The sequence below is a fragment of the Frankliniella occidentalis genome, unplaced genomic scaffold, assembly GCF_000697945.3.
Source record: "Frankliniella occidentalis isolate FOCC.00 unplaced genomic scaffold, Focc_3.1 Scaffold88, whole genome shotgun sequence".
NCBI lineage: Eukaryota > Metazoa > Arthropoda > Insecta > Thysanoptera > Thripidae > Frankliniella > Frankliniella occidentalis.
Window position 1 is genome coordinate 826,599 of NW_026267217.1, and position 16,133 is coordinate 842,731.

Sequence of the window (16,133 nt, forward strand, 5' to 3'; positions counted from 1 at the left end):
CTCCTCCCCCGCCACCCTCTCAACAACGCCATCAGCAGCCATCAGCTTCGGCCACAATGGCGAGCCATGGGCGCCCTCCCTGACTCTGAAGTTTTTGCACTCCTGTTTTGTCATGGTCCGATGTAGGAAGGGTAGTGCCCTGGGGTTAGTGCACTCCCGGCTGCGCAGAGGTGAGCGCGATCCTGCGGTAGGGCTGTCACTGATATCCCTCGAGGGTGCTGTGTGTAGGTTAGGTTGCCCTGGCTTGTGCCTTGTTTACATTGACGTTCCCATTCCATTTTAATTTCTTTTGGTCTCAATATTTCACGAGTTTTCGTAATAGTTCTGTTAAGTTGTTTATACTAATGTCGACCTTGCCCTCTCTTTGGAAGTTGGCCGTTTGTTCGCCGTGGGTACCCCATCTCAATGTGTGGTCTTAAAGTCGTCGCAGAACATTTTTGCTGACTTGACTTTGCTGCCATCAGCAAAGTAAGATGGAGATGTGTCAGCATATGCAGCGCCCCTTGAGAAACTCCTGTGGGAACCCCGGCCTTTTTGAGTGTGATTCTTATACTGCCTGTAAACTTGTTAAAAAGTGCATTTGTCCTTTACAGAGGGACTTCCAAAACCTGAAGTGTTTTTGGGAGGTTCGTGTAATCCAACAACTTGGCGACAGGATGTCGCAATACCTCTTTTGAAAGACCTTGGCATCACTTACTACAACCCCGTAAGATTTGAGCTCTGAGTTGTTCCACAGTGCTGTGAAAAGTAATTCATTAAATTAAAATAGGAATTTTTAATCCACAGCAAGTTTCTGACTGGGCCCCAGAGCTGATTGAGAAGGAACATATTGCTAAACAAAATGCAGCAATTTTGTTATTTGTCATTGACAATCAGACGAGGAACACTGCATCGACGGTGGAGGTTGCGTTCTTTTCAGGCCTGAGGAGGAGCCTCATGCTTGTCGTGGAGCCTTACCCACCCTCAGGATGTGAGATTGGCGGCGAGACATTATCAGATGAGTAAGTTAATACTATTTTGATTCCTTTTAAAAATCTAATATGTCAATTAGACCTGAATTTTTTACAATAATTGGTGTGTTTTTAAATTTATTTTCTATCAAAGTGAGCTGGAGGATCTTGCAGCAGGACAGCAAGCAATGCAAGTATTAGCAGAAAGACAAGAAATACCTGTCTTCCGTAGTGTATCTCTTGCAGTGAATGGCATAGCAAAGGTAGGTGTAAAATTTACAACTAACCGATGGTCTTCATAAAAAGTTGTTTTGTACTTTTTTTTACATACGCTGTTTTCTTTTTTTTCTATTAGGTATTATGGAAAAATGTTTCAGTCCATGAACTTCAGTCTGTGAAGAGCTCTCCCCAGATAAGTGACAGACTAATGTAAGTTATGTCAGCTTTAAAGGAAAATGTCATATTATTTGCCATTTATGCAAAGAAATTCAATCCCCATCTTAACTTTTTCAGGAAACTTAGAGAAGCCTTTGATGCTGTTGATTTGGATAGAACTGGAGAAATCAGTCTTAAAAATGTATGTAAAGCACTAATCCTCACTTTTTTTTTCTGATTACTTTTGAGTATTGGTAATAATTTAAGTTCTATCTAGTATCTAATCAACAAATTCTTCTAGGTCCGTCTTGCATTTTGGATACTTAACAACAGAAACCTACCTCTGTCTGATTTGCGATCTGCAGGTAATTTTTTTTTAGCAGGTGATACATTAAACACTGAATTAAAACACACAGTTTTGCCTAATGGTTCTTTTAGTTGTGATAACTTTTACTTCCAAACTTAAATTCTTTAAAACAATAACTTTATCTTGATGAAATTCCACCTTTCCCTGTGTTCTAGGTGTTTTGGAGAAAGAAGCAAAAGAAAATGTACCATTCGAAAATTTGCGAGTTAACTTTGACCAATTTTGTGCAATTGTTGCGGAGTTCAAGACTAACCAAGAAAGTGAGCATTTCTTGTTCAAAGATACATGTGTTTTGATTGGTGGTGGTGATCATGGTCTTGCCTCTCAACCTTCATATGAACCCTCCAAGAGTGTTGTCACTAGCTCTAGACCAGCATCAATCTCTGTTGAGGGTTTAGTCACTAACTCCTCTTCAGAATCAGCCAATTGTGAGGCAGCTGGTACTGCAAGCGATTCCACTTGTGGGGGTTTAGCTTCTGGATCTGCATCTTTATCAGGAGCTGGCACTAATTGGTGCAACTCCATTCTGTCTTATCTAACTTCTATCTGCGCGGTTTTAGGTACATTCAAGAGACCATAATTGCATGGACTAACGTAGTGTGGTTGTTTGATACTTAGTCACATTTTTAAATAGCACTTTATTGCTTTAAATTTTTTTCTCTGCTAGAAACAGAGGCATAGTTAGATAAAGTAAGCACCATCGAAAAGAAAATACTCTGTCCTGCTTATTTGTTTTACTAGTGCATTTTACTAGCACAGGGGCTGGCTTTGTATCATTTCTCTTCTTGGTTGACGATGGGAGGCCTGAGCCAGCAGGGTTACCACACCACTTGGCATCGACATTATTGACCGCAGTCCTCCTTCGGTCCAATCAATCAATCAAATAGCATTTTATAAGGAGGAACAAATATTGACACTGCTGCAAAATTTTGCCTCTTTTTTTTTTTTGCGTGCTGTGTGGCTTTCAGTTTTCTGTATTCTGTACTTTATTTGATCCTTAATACCATGCATGCTTTCCAAAATCTTTTCATCCATGAAATATATAACTACAAACATGGGCTGACAGATTTGCTTTTTGTATCTGTTTTTTTCTTTTTTCTTTTCTTAGCTTATTTTCTTCTGCTCTACCTTCCATGTGGATTGCTCATTGCCTTCATAAATATACTTATTACCTTTTGCTTCAACATATAAACTTTTGTAGTTGTTCTTTGGAAATCAAATTTGTCTGAGCAGTAATAAACTCATATTTTTCTAAAACTCATCCTTAAAAGTAATACTTACTTTTTATTTTCTAGGGTGGAACCCCTCACCAGTTCGATCAATGAAATCTGTTTCACCAAGTTTTATCACTAATCAGCAGTTAAGTTATGATGTATTCCTGGGTGGATCAACTGAGAACACGACATGGAGAGATGATGTGGCTATTCCCTTATTGAAGTAAGTTTTGAAATTTCTGACCCATCTAAAGTTAAAGTTAACAACTTTTAAAATGTTTTTGTCAATATTTCATTACAGAAATCATGGTTTGAAGTATGTCATGCCTCCATCAAGTCAGTGGACAAAACAAATGCTACATTCTTCAGTAAACCTTGCAGATAGAAGCCGTGTTCTTCTTTTTGTCATCACTAATACATCAAGGTCTTTGGCAGAGCTCTGTATGGTATGTTCCCATCCGTATCAAAACTAAAACTAGCCACTTGTTTATGTACATTGTGTATCTAATCTACTGGTATCCATCTGTTATTGCAGGTAGCTTATTGCATTGGTCTTGGGTTTGATGTTGTACTATACATTGAACTACTGACAGAACAATCTATTATTAATGGCAAAGAGGTATGAAGCTCGGTTTCTACTCTGACTTAAACTGATAAATGAGTTTTTGCTTATATGCTTTGTTCTGTTTATAGATATCAAAATCAGCTGTTAAGGACTATAATCGAGGGCGCATGTACCTAAAAGATTTAGCAGTGCGAGAGGGAGTGCCTGTGTTCGATTCTATTTCCGTAGCTGTAGAATTTGCAGCAACCAAGTGCCTGAAGTCAAGTACGAACCTTTAAGCTGTTTAGACCATGAATTAGCTGACCATCTAAATTCATTGTGGTTTCTACTGAATACCTGATGACATTCGCTTAAGTTTCATCATCTTGCTTATGTAAAATCTGACATCTTGAACTTCTTTAAAATGTTCAGACTTTTACCTGATGTTGAAGACAGATTTCCTCTGTGATTTCAATTATTTAGTGTTATTTCTCATATTCACCCATCCAGTACATTTATAGAAACAAATTTCATGTTTCACTTGAGTGGAAGCATTTATGAATGAATGGTTTACTAGGAGTCTTGAATGATTTTAAATAATTTATTGTGTTTTTGAAACTATGTGATTGTAATTATGTGTGTGTGTACATGTGAAAGAGTTAGTTGTGGATCTTGTATTTTTAGTATGTAAGGTATGTCTCAATTAGTATGGATGCGTTTGTGTTTCATGAGTGTGTGAGTGTGTGTGTGTGTGTGTGTGTGTGTGTTTGGTCTGTCTGAATTTCATGAATTACCTCTAGAGCTGTTTTGAAACAAGTTGGCATAGTAACTATTGAAATAAGATATGTTCGGTGTATATTTTTATATTTTTCCAAATGAACTTGACTTATTGTTGTGCATAGAACAATTTTGCCTGATTTTTAAAAAAAATGCATTCTTTTGTAAGCTTGGAACTTAATGCAGTTTTGTACTGAAACCTTACAGTGTTTTCACAATTGATTTTGGATCTGAGTCCTATTTTGTATATGGGCAAACATGTAAATTGCCTTCAATTTTTGAGCATGGTCTGTGCTTGTTGCTTTATGTTAAATGCATTTCTGATATATTTATGAGATTTTCAGGTATTATGACCTGTGCACTAAATTTGCGTAAGTGTTGTCTGTATCCTACAGATCAAAGTATACGCATAGTGAGTAATTAAGAGCTGTGGTCTCTACTCTCTACTTACATTGATTTGCTCATTGAGAAATACAATCTAATGAAATGTTGAGGTATCATACTATGGTTCCTGGGAGAATCATGACCATGAAATTATGTTTGTTGTCTCCTCTGCCTTAGCATTGTATAAGTATCCTAACTTCAATCAATCCTCTAAGAAGGTTAAGAAAGTTAATGTTTCAAATGCTTTTACTATTTCTATGTTGTGCTCATTCTCATGGAGCTCCTTTACTAAAAACCTAGGTGGAACTTGCATTTTATATCTAATTTGCATTGCGTAAGCATTACTAGACTTCCATAACAAAAGATATTACGCAAGACATTTATGGTTATTCATTTTCACATAATTCTTTGGAGTAAAAATGAGTCTTGGTTAATCAAAGTGGTTACTTATGAATTTAAAGCTGTAGAGAATCAACCACCATTTATAACATGCGTACTAATCAAATTTTGTTTTTCAATTTGAACTCTCAAATAATTAGAAATGATTTTGGGTACAGTTCAGTCTATTTTTATTGTTCCGATGAATTGTGAAACTGTAATTGGTCTGCCATATTCTCTGGAATTCCACAGTTATTGACACTTAATCACACAAACTGCATGTGTCACAGACCATTTATTAGTGATAGTGTGATAGTATATCTGGGCTCAATTTGAATGGATGTAACTCTGATGAGTAAATCATTTTTACTTTTCTTGTTCTGACTCTACATCTGTAATAAATAACAATTTTATACCTGAAGAAGAGCTTAATTTAAATAAATTATGACCTAGATCTTTAAGTTAAAAGTTTGTGCTCACTCTCACTGTTGCCATTGTTTTATGAATAATAATAAATTCTAATAGTAATGAAAAAATAGAACTGGAAATAATATTTGAATTTGCAAAGAATTATTAATGAATTCAATCAGTTTTCTTCCAGAAAGTTTACACTACCCAACCTTTTCATGAATTAGCACTGAACTTGGTGTCCTATTAAATTTGTCTTTTCATTGAACTGAGAAAGGTCTAATCTATTTTGAGCTGTATCATTTCTGTAAGCTAACTTGACCATTTTGAAAATGTACACAATGTACCATTTTACCAACAGACTACTATGTGTGCTGACAAATGTATACCATAGACCAAAACTTCCTGTGAATTTGCAAGAAATGAAGCACAAACTGGGAAACTCCATTGCTGTTCTGAAATGCCTTCACTCGTTGACAAAATTTTCAAAGGAGTACTAATCCAACCAGGCGAGTTCCGTAATATTTCTGTTGATACTTTTATAATTTCTTTTAAAAATTACTACTTCTTAGCTTGGCTGTGATCTTAGCAAAGCATTGATTATCACTAAAATGCTGCGTATATTAATCTATTTGTACATTAATAATTATTAATAAAATGAACCTCTACTTTTGTGTATTCAACCAATCCTCTTGAAACATTTTCATCATACTATGAGGGCCTTGGACCCTGGCCCACTTGCCATTTGCCACAACAACAAACAGTGCGTTTTCCTTTGCTAGGCTCTCCATACAACGAACGAGCTCTTTGTGGGCAGACACTATGTCCATCTGGGAATGTTGTTTTGAATCTTATGACAAAAGTTTTCAACATACTTGTTGAATTTAGATTTTTCTAGGCTGTTGTTTTTTCTTTTTTTAAGAAATAGTTTATGGACATTTTTTTTCAAATCCACAGGATTCACATTTTCTGAGCACATATTACATATATTTTATTTATTTTTGTAGAAATTTTGCAAAGGTGTACATTTGTTTTCTGTGGTAACTTGTTGCCTATTTATATTCAAATTGAGTGTGATAACATCAAGGTGGATAACATGAGCAAAGTGCCATATTGGCTGAGCAATAATTGTGGAGAAGCTAAAGAAATGTGAGCAAAACTCCACGTTCATCCCGTCCGCCGTTTAACCGTTGAACGTGAACGGTGAACGGGAGAGACTCCATTAGTCTCTGTAGACTTCATGGATGGGGCTTCACCACTTGACCTAGGCTTGACTGAAACTAAAAGGGCCGCCCTTTCTCAGAGAGGAGGGGGGGGGGGGTAGTTGAGTTGTAGCATTTGGCAACGTCGCGGACTAAACCCAGCCCTGCCCGGTGCTCTGTTTGTTCGGCGGTTGTTCGGCCTGGTTCGGCTTTGTCGTCGTCGGTCGGGCGCCGCCGGTCCATTGTTTTTGTTTAGATTTGAGAGAGGCCAGCAGCTGCTCGATCTCAAGAATTTAAAGTTTGCTCGGCACTTCATTGAATTTGGACTGTTGATTGACTATTCCACCTAAACTATGATGACAACTCTTAAAGTAGGTCTCCCATCAGCTACTGATTTAAACGACCTTGAATGATATTCGAGTTCTCTCTTGTACTTACTTACGTACCAGAACACACATACTTATTTCATGTATTTTCTGCAGAGGAAGGAAAGGGATAAAACGAGTGGGAAAATAAATGTTAAAAGAAAAACAAAAAGGATCAGTGAGCTTGTAGGATGCCTAACTGCACGTTCCCACTTGCTACAGTAAGACCTAATTTCAAATAATGTCTAGGTTTCATTTATTTTGTTTGAGTTGTTAACCACCTGTTTGTTGTATTTTTCAGCTCTGAGCCAGAGTGCACTATTATTGAGATATGCTCTGCACATTCTGCCCATTACATACTATGTACACCCAATCAGTTGTCGATGAACTATCTGAATATCGGACAGTGTTATAAATTTATGAATCTTCTGCGGGGCTCTGTAGTTTTAAAGGTACAATCAAACACTTCTCTGAAATGAATATTTCTAGTCAATGGTTTCAAAGTAAGTTATGTGAATTTTGATGTGAATTCTGTTATTTGACAGGGGAGCACTGTTGAATGCTTCAAACTGACATGTGATACAGTGGTTGAGGAAGTAAACTGTGGCGTCAGAATTTACGACCCACCTCACCTGGAGAATTTTACAGTTATCAAGGTAAAAATTCTATTGCTCCCGTTTGTTTGAACCATTTCCCTTTTTATTAGTAATGCATATTTATTGACTTGCAACAAATTGACTAACTTTAGGGTGAAGTTACTGATGTAAACTGTGAGCTTGGAATATGCTATCTCAATAGATCAAATATGGTTATATTTAGTACATGTTCAAGGGTTGCTTGTCTTCCTATCCCAACCAAGGAACAAACTGTTACAATTTTCAATGTGCACCGCTTAAAGAAGGAAGACAATCAAACTATTTATGCCATGTGTGTAAAAAGCTTCATGAGGTACTGTTTCGTTTTGTTTGACATTTTCTGTGAAAATTGCACTGTTTGATAGTGTCATAAACTTCCATGTTTTTTGTTACCAAACAGGATAGAAGGCGAGGATGAGCGCAAAATCCCACAGCCCCAGTTGAGTCCATTACTGTTGTCTTTAGGAGATGCTGTCAGGGATTATAGATTAATATTGTGGCTTCAAAAGTGTTCCATATTTCTTCAAAATATCTTCAGTGATGATTTTCTCTTATTGTATGGTATTGCTAAGTAAGTGTACTTTTTGTGGTCTTAGTTTCATATTTATCAGACATAAAATGACATGTTTTAAATTTTTGTTAGGAATCAGTGCAAAGAATTTCGATCGTGTCTGCTACAAAATGTTGCAAAATTTATCCTTAAACAGATTAAAGTTGAAAGAACATCAACTCTAGAAGAGTTCATGGCCACTGACCACAAATTCAGATGTGGTGTACTCAAAGAGGTAGATTGTGTGAAAGTCCAATTTTGATTTGCAGCACCTGTTGTTATATTACTTGTTTCTAAAGATTCTTATAGATATTTCTTGATTTGGCAGGTAATGCTTCCATTTCAATTACGTGGGTTACAACAAATAAATGAAAAATACCCTGATTTGGAAGATGAGGTAAATGAGGAAGGTGACAATGTCTTTTGGCAATATGATGTTAAGAAGGACACAGTGAATATTCTTATCGGTGTTATTTCATTGAAAAGCTCAAACTTTAGACTAACACTCAATGATGCTTCTTGTTCCACTCCTTGTCTGGTGGGTTTACGTTTGCCTACGCAAGTTTATCAATATTTAGTATATTTTTTGTTCCTACAATTTATTATGTATATTTTCTTTAAGGTATTTTGTAATGATAATATAGAGAAACTTGCTAAGCTGCAGAAGAAAATAGTTGTGGTAATGGAACACAATTTAATTCGAGAAAGATTTTCCATTCCTGGAGAAAATCCCCCTTATCAGAATCTGAGGTATCTTTTACTGTCACTGGATAAAGTGCACATCATCTCTGCTGTTGACACAAACTGGAAAAACTCAAATTTGGATGATATGCATATTACCAGGCAACCTGGTAGGTACATGTTAAAATCATGTGAGGTTTAGATTTCCCACTTTCCATTAATCTTACTCTACTAGGTGGCAGTGACTCCCAAAGTGCAGGCTTAGCATTAAATATCACTGAACCCAATACATCAGGTGGTAAAAGAAGCATAGAAACCATATTTATGCCAAGCTATAGCCCTGCTGGAAAAGAAAAAGCCCTTAGAAACTATTTTTCACAGTTTGTATTAGTTCAAACCAAGTCAAGTATAGTTCTACGAAAAGATAAAGTTTTACCAAGGTGAGAAATATCTGTGCAAAATGTTCTAATAACACAATTTATGAATGCTTTTTTTATTTAAATTAATTGTTACATGTCCCTAATCTAATGTTTTTATTTATAGGTGTTACCTTCTTGTATCTTTACTTGGCGAGATGGTCAAATCTGCAACTGTGCCTCGTTCCAGTCACAGAAACCATTCTAACAAATTTATCTTCATCAATTTAGAGAATCCATTGCTAAAAATTATCCCTTTTGTAACTGTCAACTCAGTTCTAGAAATTCGCTTTCCTGTGGACTTTGATGACAACTTTTTCAAAAAGGGGTTTGTTGATGATACGACATATGTTTTTAAATGTATGCTGTGTCACTTTAAGAGATTAACAGATGTATTTAACACAATATTCGGTAGTATGAACACAATGTACACATAGCAAGAATGCATTATTTTTGAGAAAACATACCAGTCTCGTTGCTCTTGTCTGGCGGATGGTTTGGGTGAGGACATAATCGTCTGAGCTTAGACGGCCGTGTACATACCCCAACCATCGATACTTTGTCATTTTTGTAGCGAATTAAAAACCTCTGAAATTATGCAATCGCATAAAGTTTGCATCCCAATTGAATACAAATGCATTAAATGTGTAAGGGAAGGTCTTAGTTCCAAACAAAATGCATCTGTTAATGTCTTAATCTGATGTTTCAGTGATGCAGTATTTAAAATTCTTTCCTATTGTTAACTTTTTATATTGTTTTTTCAAAATTCAGGTTGCCATTAAGATTTGTTGAGGGACTTATAACTATGCTCCCTACTATATGTAGTGTTACACTCCCTCCTAGTGCAGAAGTACATTTGATCATCAAGCCTACTGACAACTTAAAATTTCGGGATTGCTTCGGGTATTACTTATTTGTATTTATATATTAGTAATTCTTTCTGTTCTTGGACTTGTGTATTAAAAACTATCATATTTCTAACAGGATTCAGCAGTCTTTAGATGAAGCCAATTACAAAGAGCTAATTGATGTAATGGGATATGTTGTTGGTCGATATCATCAGGATCCCCGGTATGAGAGGGAGAAGACAAATCTCAAGGTTAATGGTTTTGGGGTACCAGGTAACAATCTTGTAAACATTTTCTGTCATGCTAATTGCCGACAATTTTTCTTCTAGTGTCTCTTGTTTCTGTTATAGGGAGCAAGGTAATTGCTGTTGTTGTGAGAGACACCCCACCAGAGAGTCAAACTGGAACACCAGTGACATTGTATATGAGTAATGCCTCATCACCAATGTCAGTCCTTCAATATCCATTTGGACTTGTACCTGGTGCTAAAGTTATATGTAGGCGTGTTGTTAAAGTCAAACCTAGTTCCAAGGCATCAGGTGTATACTTTCGATCTTCGTTGCTAACATCTGTGGAAATTATTGATGTGGTGAAGAGTGAAAGAAATAATGAGTTAGTCTAACTTCATATTTTTCAAATCCTCAGCAACATTGTGATCCCCCCTTTCCTTTTTATATTTAATCCAAACAAAATGTTTTTCAGGGAGGAAGGAATGAAGGATTTGTGGGGCTTGAGAGGTTTGCTTCACTCAGCTCAAAGTGCAGGAAATTTGGGATGTACTTGGATAACAGTATCAATGGCAAGTTTAATAAAGTTTTCCATTAACGCTACATGTGCTGCCTGCAAGCATCCTGTAAAAAAGAAAGTATGCACGTTTCGTGGCTGCTCAGCCTCTGTGGGGTGCACCATTTATTCACAAGCTACGTAAGTTTTTCTCTGACAATAATGTTGGCATTCAAAAATAAATGGCATGCACCATGAGGAAACCTGTCTACAACAATTTTCTTGCTAATATTACAGAATTTTGGTAAATGAATTTGAGGCAAAACCAGCCTATGTATTTGTCCCTGACAATCTTGTGTCAAAACTGTTAGAAGATTGTGAAGGTTTATGGGAAAATGTAATCACACTGGCCCAATTCAATGGTCAGTTAGAGTACTCACAGTCAAAGTCTTTCCAGGTCCGCATCTAATAATCTATTGTATAATTGCTGAGATTTCAGTCTATCTGAAACTTCTTGTCACGTTGATTTTTTTTTTTTTTTTTTTTTTTAAATACACTTTTTTGTTTTGTAGGGGACCTCAGAATTATTATCTCTCGAGGAAAGAGTTTTCAGACAACTATGTAGGTGCATTTTGAAAGGAAAGAGATTTCACTTGCTTTGTCGGCAGTTCAGAAACAAAGTAGATGAAAAAAGTGAGAAACCGTTCCTAAATCTTCATTTTTTATTTTTTTTAGTTTAGCACTGAACGCTAGGTCCAAATTATCATGTATGTTTCTTTTCCAGAATATGAAGATACTTCAGCTCTGTATGCTGTTGACATATCTCCTATATCAATGGTGATGGCAGCTTCATGAAAAACAACAGTGGTGTTTGAATATTTTTTATGAACTCTATTCTATCTGAATAATTTGCACCCTGCACTGCCTGAAAGCAGCAATACCCTTCTTAATTTTAGTCATTGATGAAATATTTTAAATAAAAACGATCATGAGTACTTATTTTGTATTACTAAATTAGCAATAAGAGTTAAAGTGTTTGAATGAAACCAGGTTTCAGTGTTCCCAAGGAATCCTATCTGGTGACACTCCAATAGATCAAAATAATTCTTTGTTAACACAAGGGACAATTTAATCCACCTGAAAAATCGCCCCGTAGGGCCTTGAAACTCAGCCAACAGTCCCTGATGCTACTAGTAATATGTGTGGCCACATAACTTAGCGGTATTATGAGAGTGGATCCGTTGAGTTGGTATTCACAGTGTTACGGATCCAACGTAAGGATGCCAGATAGCTGAGGCTTGACGTTTTAAGTAAAATCTCGCATTTGATTTAAGTTTTAATCTTTGTGGCCCCACAACACTGCGACAATAAAAAGGATAAAGAGGGAGAACTGCTTGATCTCTATAGTTTAGTCTCTCTAAATCTGAAACTTTTGTACCTATACAACACAAGTTTCAACTTTTGTTTTATTCTGGCTTAAACCTCTTCTTGAAAATAATTTCTTCGAACGGGTCGCTTTTCGTTCATCGCTCCCGCTCCTCGGACCGCGCCGAAACCCACGTTTGTCAATTGTTTAGCACAGCGTTGCCATATTGCCTAGCTAGGACCACCGTTAGCGTCGTTATCGTTTGTATTCACACTCAAAAAGATACATTCTGAGTTTTGTTTAGAGAATTTGAAAAGTTGTTTCGCTGATTGTAAGCATTTTGCTACAATTTTAGTTGTCTCTAGCATCGCCGCCACTGTGCAGGTATTTATTTCATCAGTCCTGGCATACACTTCTTGAAGTGTTGTCTAGTCTAGCAGAAAATCATAAAACTTAACCTTACTGACGACGGCGATTTATATAATTGTTCTTACTTTATTGAACTTTGTTCTGCAGGAGTGATGCCGGAATGATAGAAGACTTACGTTTAGGTGCTCGATACCCCAACTTCAAGGCTTTGGAGGCTGCTATCGAAAAATTTTCTAAAGAAACAAACTCTGTTTACATAGTCAACCATAGCAGGACTGTTGAAATTGAAAACAAAAACCGTCCTATTAGCAAACAGCTTCCCAGATGTTTAAAATACAAGAACATAAGGTTCGCCTGTAAACATTATGGTAAGACTCGCAGCAACAGTAGAGGCCTCCGTCCAAATCAAAGGTATGTAAAGTGTTTCGCACTTCAATATTTAGTGCCTTCATTTTAGAGAATCTTGCTCATTTTGTAATATTTATTGTTGTTTTGCAGTTCCTTCAAGATAGGCTGTCCATCATATATATACGTAGCTGCTAATACAAAGGAATTGGTTGTAGAAAAACTTGTTACAACACACAGCCATTCTTGTGATCCAGAGCTTGTTTTGTTGTATCCTGAGCGACGCAGTCTTGCAAATGCCAGATGTGATGCTGATAATGATCAGGTAATAAATTAAATTCCTTGAGTAGTATGTGATATTTTAGCGGTGCTTTTGTTATTGAAAGTGAGCACTTTATTTTGCAGGGCATTCAGGGTGGTGGTAACAATTTAAAAACTGTCCGTGAAGATGTTCTTGATCTGTTGTCGCTTGGAGTTGAGAGGCGGCGCGTGCTAAACTATGTGTGGCTGAGCACGGGGCGTCGTATGTTCTCAGGGGATTTGGCAAATCTTGCTAAAGATTTAAAAGACAACCCTCGGGACGTATCATCTGAAAGAGCGGATGTGTTGCTTGCTCAGTTCAAAAGTAAGTGTTATACTGTCAATGACTGTGAGTATCAATGTTAAATCAATTCATGATGGCATGTAATTCTTTTTTTATTCTGGTGCTCTTTCAGCAATGGAGAGTAAGCAGAAGGGAAATGCAATCAAGCCCCTCAACAAGCTGGGAGCTCTCAAGGCAGTAAAACGAAAGGTTCCATTTGCATCAGAGACCATTATAGTAAGTATCAGTTCTGCTTTCAAAAAAATTTAATTCAAAGTGTCATTAAACTACAAAAATTATATTTTTCTTACAGAAAACTGAAGTCATTAGTAATGATGATTCATCAGAACAGTGTTACTCTGTCATTGAAACAGAACAGGAGGAGCAGACGTTTGATAACACCATGTATATATCAGATCCTATGCAATTGGTTTCACAGAACAATATTAGTGCTGAAGACATTCAATATCAGTATGAAAATCAAGAGGGTGAAATTGTGGAACATGATGGCAATGCAACAGCTTGGAGTGAGAATAGTAGTTTGGCTGATGTTGTGAAATCAATCCTGGGACCAAATCAGGAAGGCCCAGTGATTCTTCATGTCAATAATTATGATGGAGTGGCAGTTGTTCAAGTTGCTGATCCTCAGACTTACACAACATCAGATGGTCAGGTTCTGGAAAGTTTTCCTGAAAACTCTCAAGCAGGTATGCTTGTAATTACTTACTTTTACATTTGTCCCCCTCCAAAATAATGAATTTTAGTTTGCTTATTTTTATGATCATTGGATGATGTAATGTTAATATTACTTTTTTCCAGTTGAAGCGTCCGACACAAATGAAGAACCACAACCTATTACAAGACTGATTGTAAAGAAAACTGTGACACCCAAGAAACCAGTGGTTGTCACTGCACTGTCAGAAGCCTCAAAGAAAACAACAACCAACATTCTTAAGTCTGCACAGTTGAAAAAACCAACCAGCCCAGTAGCACAGCAGAAATCTCAATTGAATCAGGAAATAAATGATGACAAATTTTCTGATGATGGTAATAACTATAGCTTGCCAGATGATTTGAGTGACTCTCAGAGTGACCACCGATCTGTTTTGGAGGAGGAAAGAACTATGTACAGAGTAAAAACTAAAAAAATTAGGTTACAAATTGACAATTTAAAAAACTGCATTGAAAGACAAGATCTAGAAAAGAAAAAATTGCAATTGGAAATCAAACTTCTCAAAATGCAGGTTGATGAAAAAGAGTCTCAAGTAAAGCAAAAACAAATAAAGAAATGATAAAAAAAATAAATATCCCATACTTAAATTGTTCTATGCAGCACTCATTGACTATCGTGACTTTGCGCAATGTTAATATTTTAATTGAATTTTGAATGTGCAATGATGAATTAATACATTTTTTCAACAGTGATTTGTGACTAATTACATGACATCCTTTCCTTTTATGCCTTTTGTACACTTTCTGTACTTCTTTTGCTTTTTTTTTTTACATATCAGGATTTTGCCTGAATAGAAACAAACAAACTTGCTGGCTAGGTTGCCTATGGACATACGAAGAGCTTACGCCTCTACCCCCCACCCCCCCGTCTGTCTGCTTGTAATCGCCACAGCATGACAGCATCCATGTACAACCAAATATTAATAGATTCTTTGACAAAATAAGAAGGTCCAGATTTGGCAATACTTTTTAAAAGGAATTGACAGCCGTGGGCATTTTTTTCGTCGTCGCGTTTAGTGAAAAATCAAAGGAAAACCCCGTCACACCCCTCCCCTCCCCCTCCCCTACCTCACTGGGAAAAGTCTGCGTCCCGGTGTCCGGCGCACGGCGCCGGCAGTTGTTTGTTGTCGATCGTTCAATGGTACTCGGCCGCAAGGAAGATTCAGTGTAAGGTGAGTAAAGAATCGAGTTTAAAGTTGTTAAAGCCAGTAACGTCACGCTAAGCCTAAGCCCACGTAGTCTGGGAAGAGTAGCTGGCAAAAGTAAAGTCTATCGGATCGACACGATGTAGGTAGGGGAAGGGTTGGAGTTTGGGGTTGGAGGCCCTCAACCTATATTCCGCCGTCAACGGTTATCAATAATGTCATTAATTGCACGTCAATCGTCGTGGTCTTGTTTTTGACCGGCACGACAGTACGAATTAAATTTCGGCAAACCATCAGCTGGCTAAAACTATCGTTTCTTTGAAACCTCACAGTTAGTTGAACTCATGAAGCAATGACCCCAGGCCCAGGCCGCGACGAGCCGACACGCGACGCGCGGCTCTTGTAGGAAAGAGGGCGTTCGCGGTTTCAGGTGTAAAATGAAAACTGCGGTTTTGTGGTATGGTTTGGCGAGGGAGGCGCAATACCTCACTATACCCCTCCCCCTCCCCGGTACCGCGTGCGCTGTCCCCCCTCAGCCCACCTTTTCCCCTGACTCGCTCTCTTATTGCGATATGACACGATGCAGGCCTATTTCAGTCTTCGGGCAAGACAAATTGTGCTTTTTGTAAAGATTGACTAGTCTGTGTCCACCTCAAGCTAAACCGCCCTTCCGTAAAAAAAAAAGTTCCCCGTCAAGAAATGCCTATTTTGTAGCCGATACTTTTTGTCCAATAACCAGCCGGGCGGTTTTGGGTTGTTTACCCCCCCCCCCCCCC

The 16,133-nt window shown here is 37.4% G+C and overlaps 3 protein-coding genes across 8 annotated transcripts in view; all 3 read left to right on the forward strand.

Annotated features, from left to right (window-relative positions):
- Positions 1–6,065, forward strand: part of LOC113205886 (uncharacterized) — a 46,217-nt gene extending 40,152 nt beyond the window's left edge. For 5 of the 6 annotated variants that reach the window (XM_052269293.1, XM_026421670.2, XM_052269292.1 and 2 more), the window contains 11 exons: positions 594–706; positions 787–1,001; positions 1,105–1,213; positions 1,306–1,379; positions 1,464–1,527; positions 1,627–1,690; positions 1,848–1,952; positions 2,988–3,129; positions 3,208–3,352; positions 3,442–3,525; positions 3,600–6,065. In XM_052269293.1, coding sequence (XP_052125253.1) covers positions 594–706; positions 787–1,001; positions 1,105–1,213; positions 1,306–1,379; positions 1,464–1,527; positions 1,627–1,690; positions 1,848–1,952; positions 2,988–3,129; positions 3,208–3,352; positions 3,442–3,525; positions 3,600–3,749 — 1,265 coding nt within the window. In that variant the 3' untranslated portion in view covers positions 3,750–6,065. Of the gene's footprint in view, positions 1–22; positions 171–593; positions 707–786; positions 1,002–1,104; positions 1,214–1,305; positions 1,380–1,463; positions 1,528–1,626; positions 1,691–1,847; positions 1,953–2,987; positions 3,130–3,207; positions 3,353–3,441; positions 3,526–3,599 lie in introns of those variants that run through there. The other variant, XM_052269296.1, reaches the window with a different exon arrangement.
- A 712-nt stretch (positions 6,066–6,777) lies between these two features.
- On the forward strand, positions 6,778–11,812 carry LOC113205875 (uncharacterized). Its single transcript, XM_026421654.2, has 18 exons — positions 6,778–6,970; positions 7,082–7,185; positions 7,266–7,416; positions 7,510–7,620; positions 7,713–7,912; positions 8,000–8,170; positions 8,243–8,384; positions 8,478–8,687; positions 8,772–9,000; positions 9,066–9,270; positions 9,374–9,574; positions 10,018–10,149; positions 10,231–10,367; positions 10,445–10,706; positions 10,797–11,018; positions 11,115–11,274; positions 11,390–11,510; positions 11,602–11,812. Exons 1-18 carry the CDS (start codon positions 6,953–6,955, stop codon positions 11,670–11,672), a joined length of 2,847 nt encoding a protein of 948 aa, XP_026277439.1. The 5' UTR covers positions 6,778–6,952; the 3' UTR covers positions 11,673–11,812.
- Positions 11,813–12,399: 587 nt separating this feature from the next.
- On the forward strand, positions 12,400–14,905 carry LOC113205873 (uncharacterized). Its single transcript, XM_026421651.2, has 7 exons — positions 12,400–12,567; positions 12,700–12,963; positions 13,051–13,222; positions 13,303–13,522; positions 13,614–13,717; positions 13,794–14,187; positions 14,300–14,905. Exons 2-7 carry the CDS (start codon positions 12,713–12,715, stop codon positions 14,770–14,772), a joined length of 1,614 nt encoding a protein of 537 aa, XP_026277436.1. The 5' UTR covers positions 12,400–12,567; positions 12,700–12,712; the 3' UTR covers positions 14,773–14,905.
- The last annotated feature ends 1,228 nt before the right edge of the window (positions 14,906–16,133 follow it).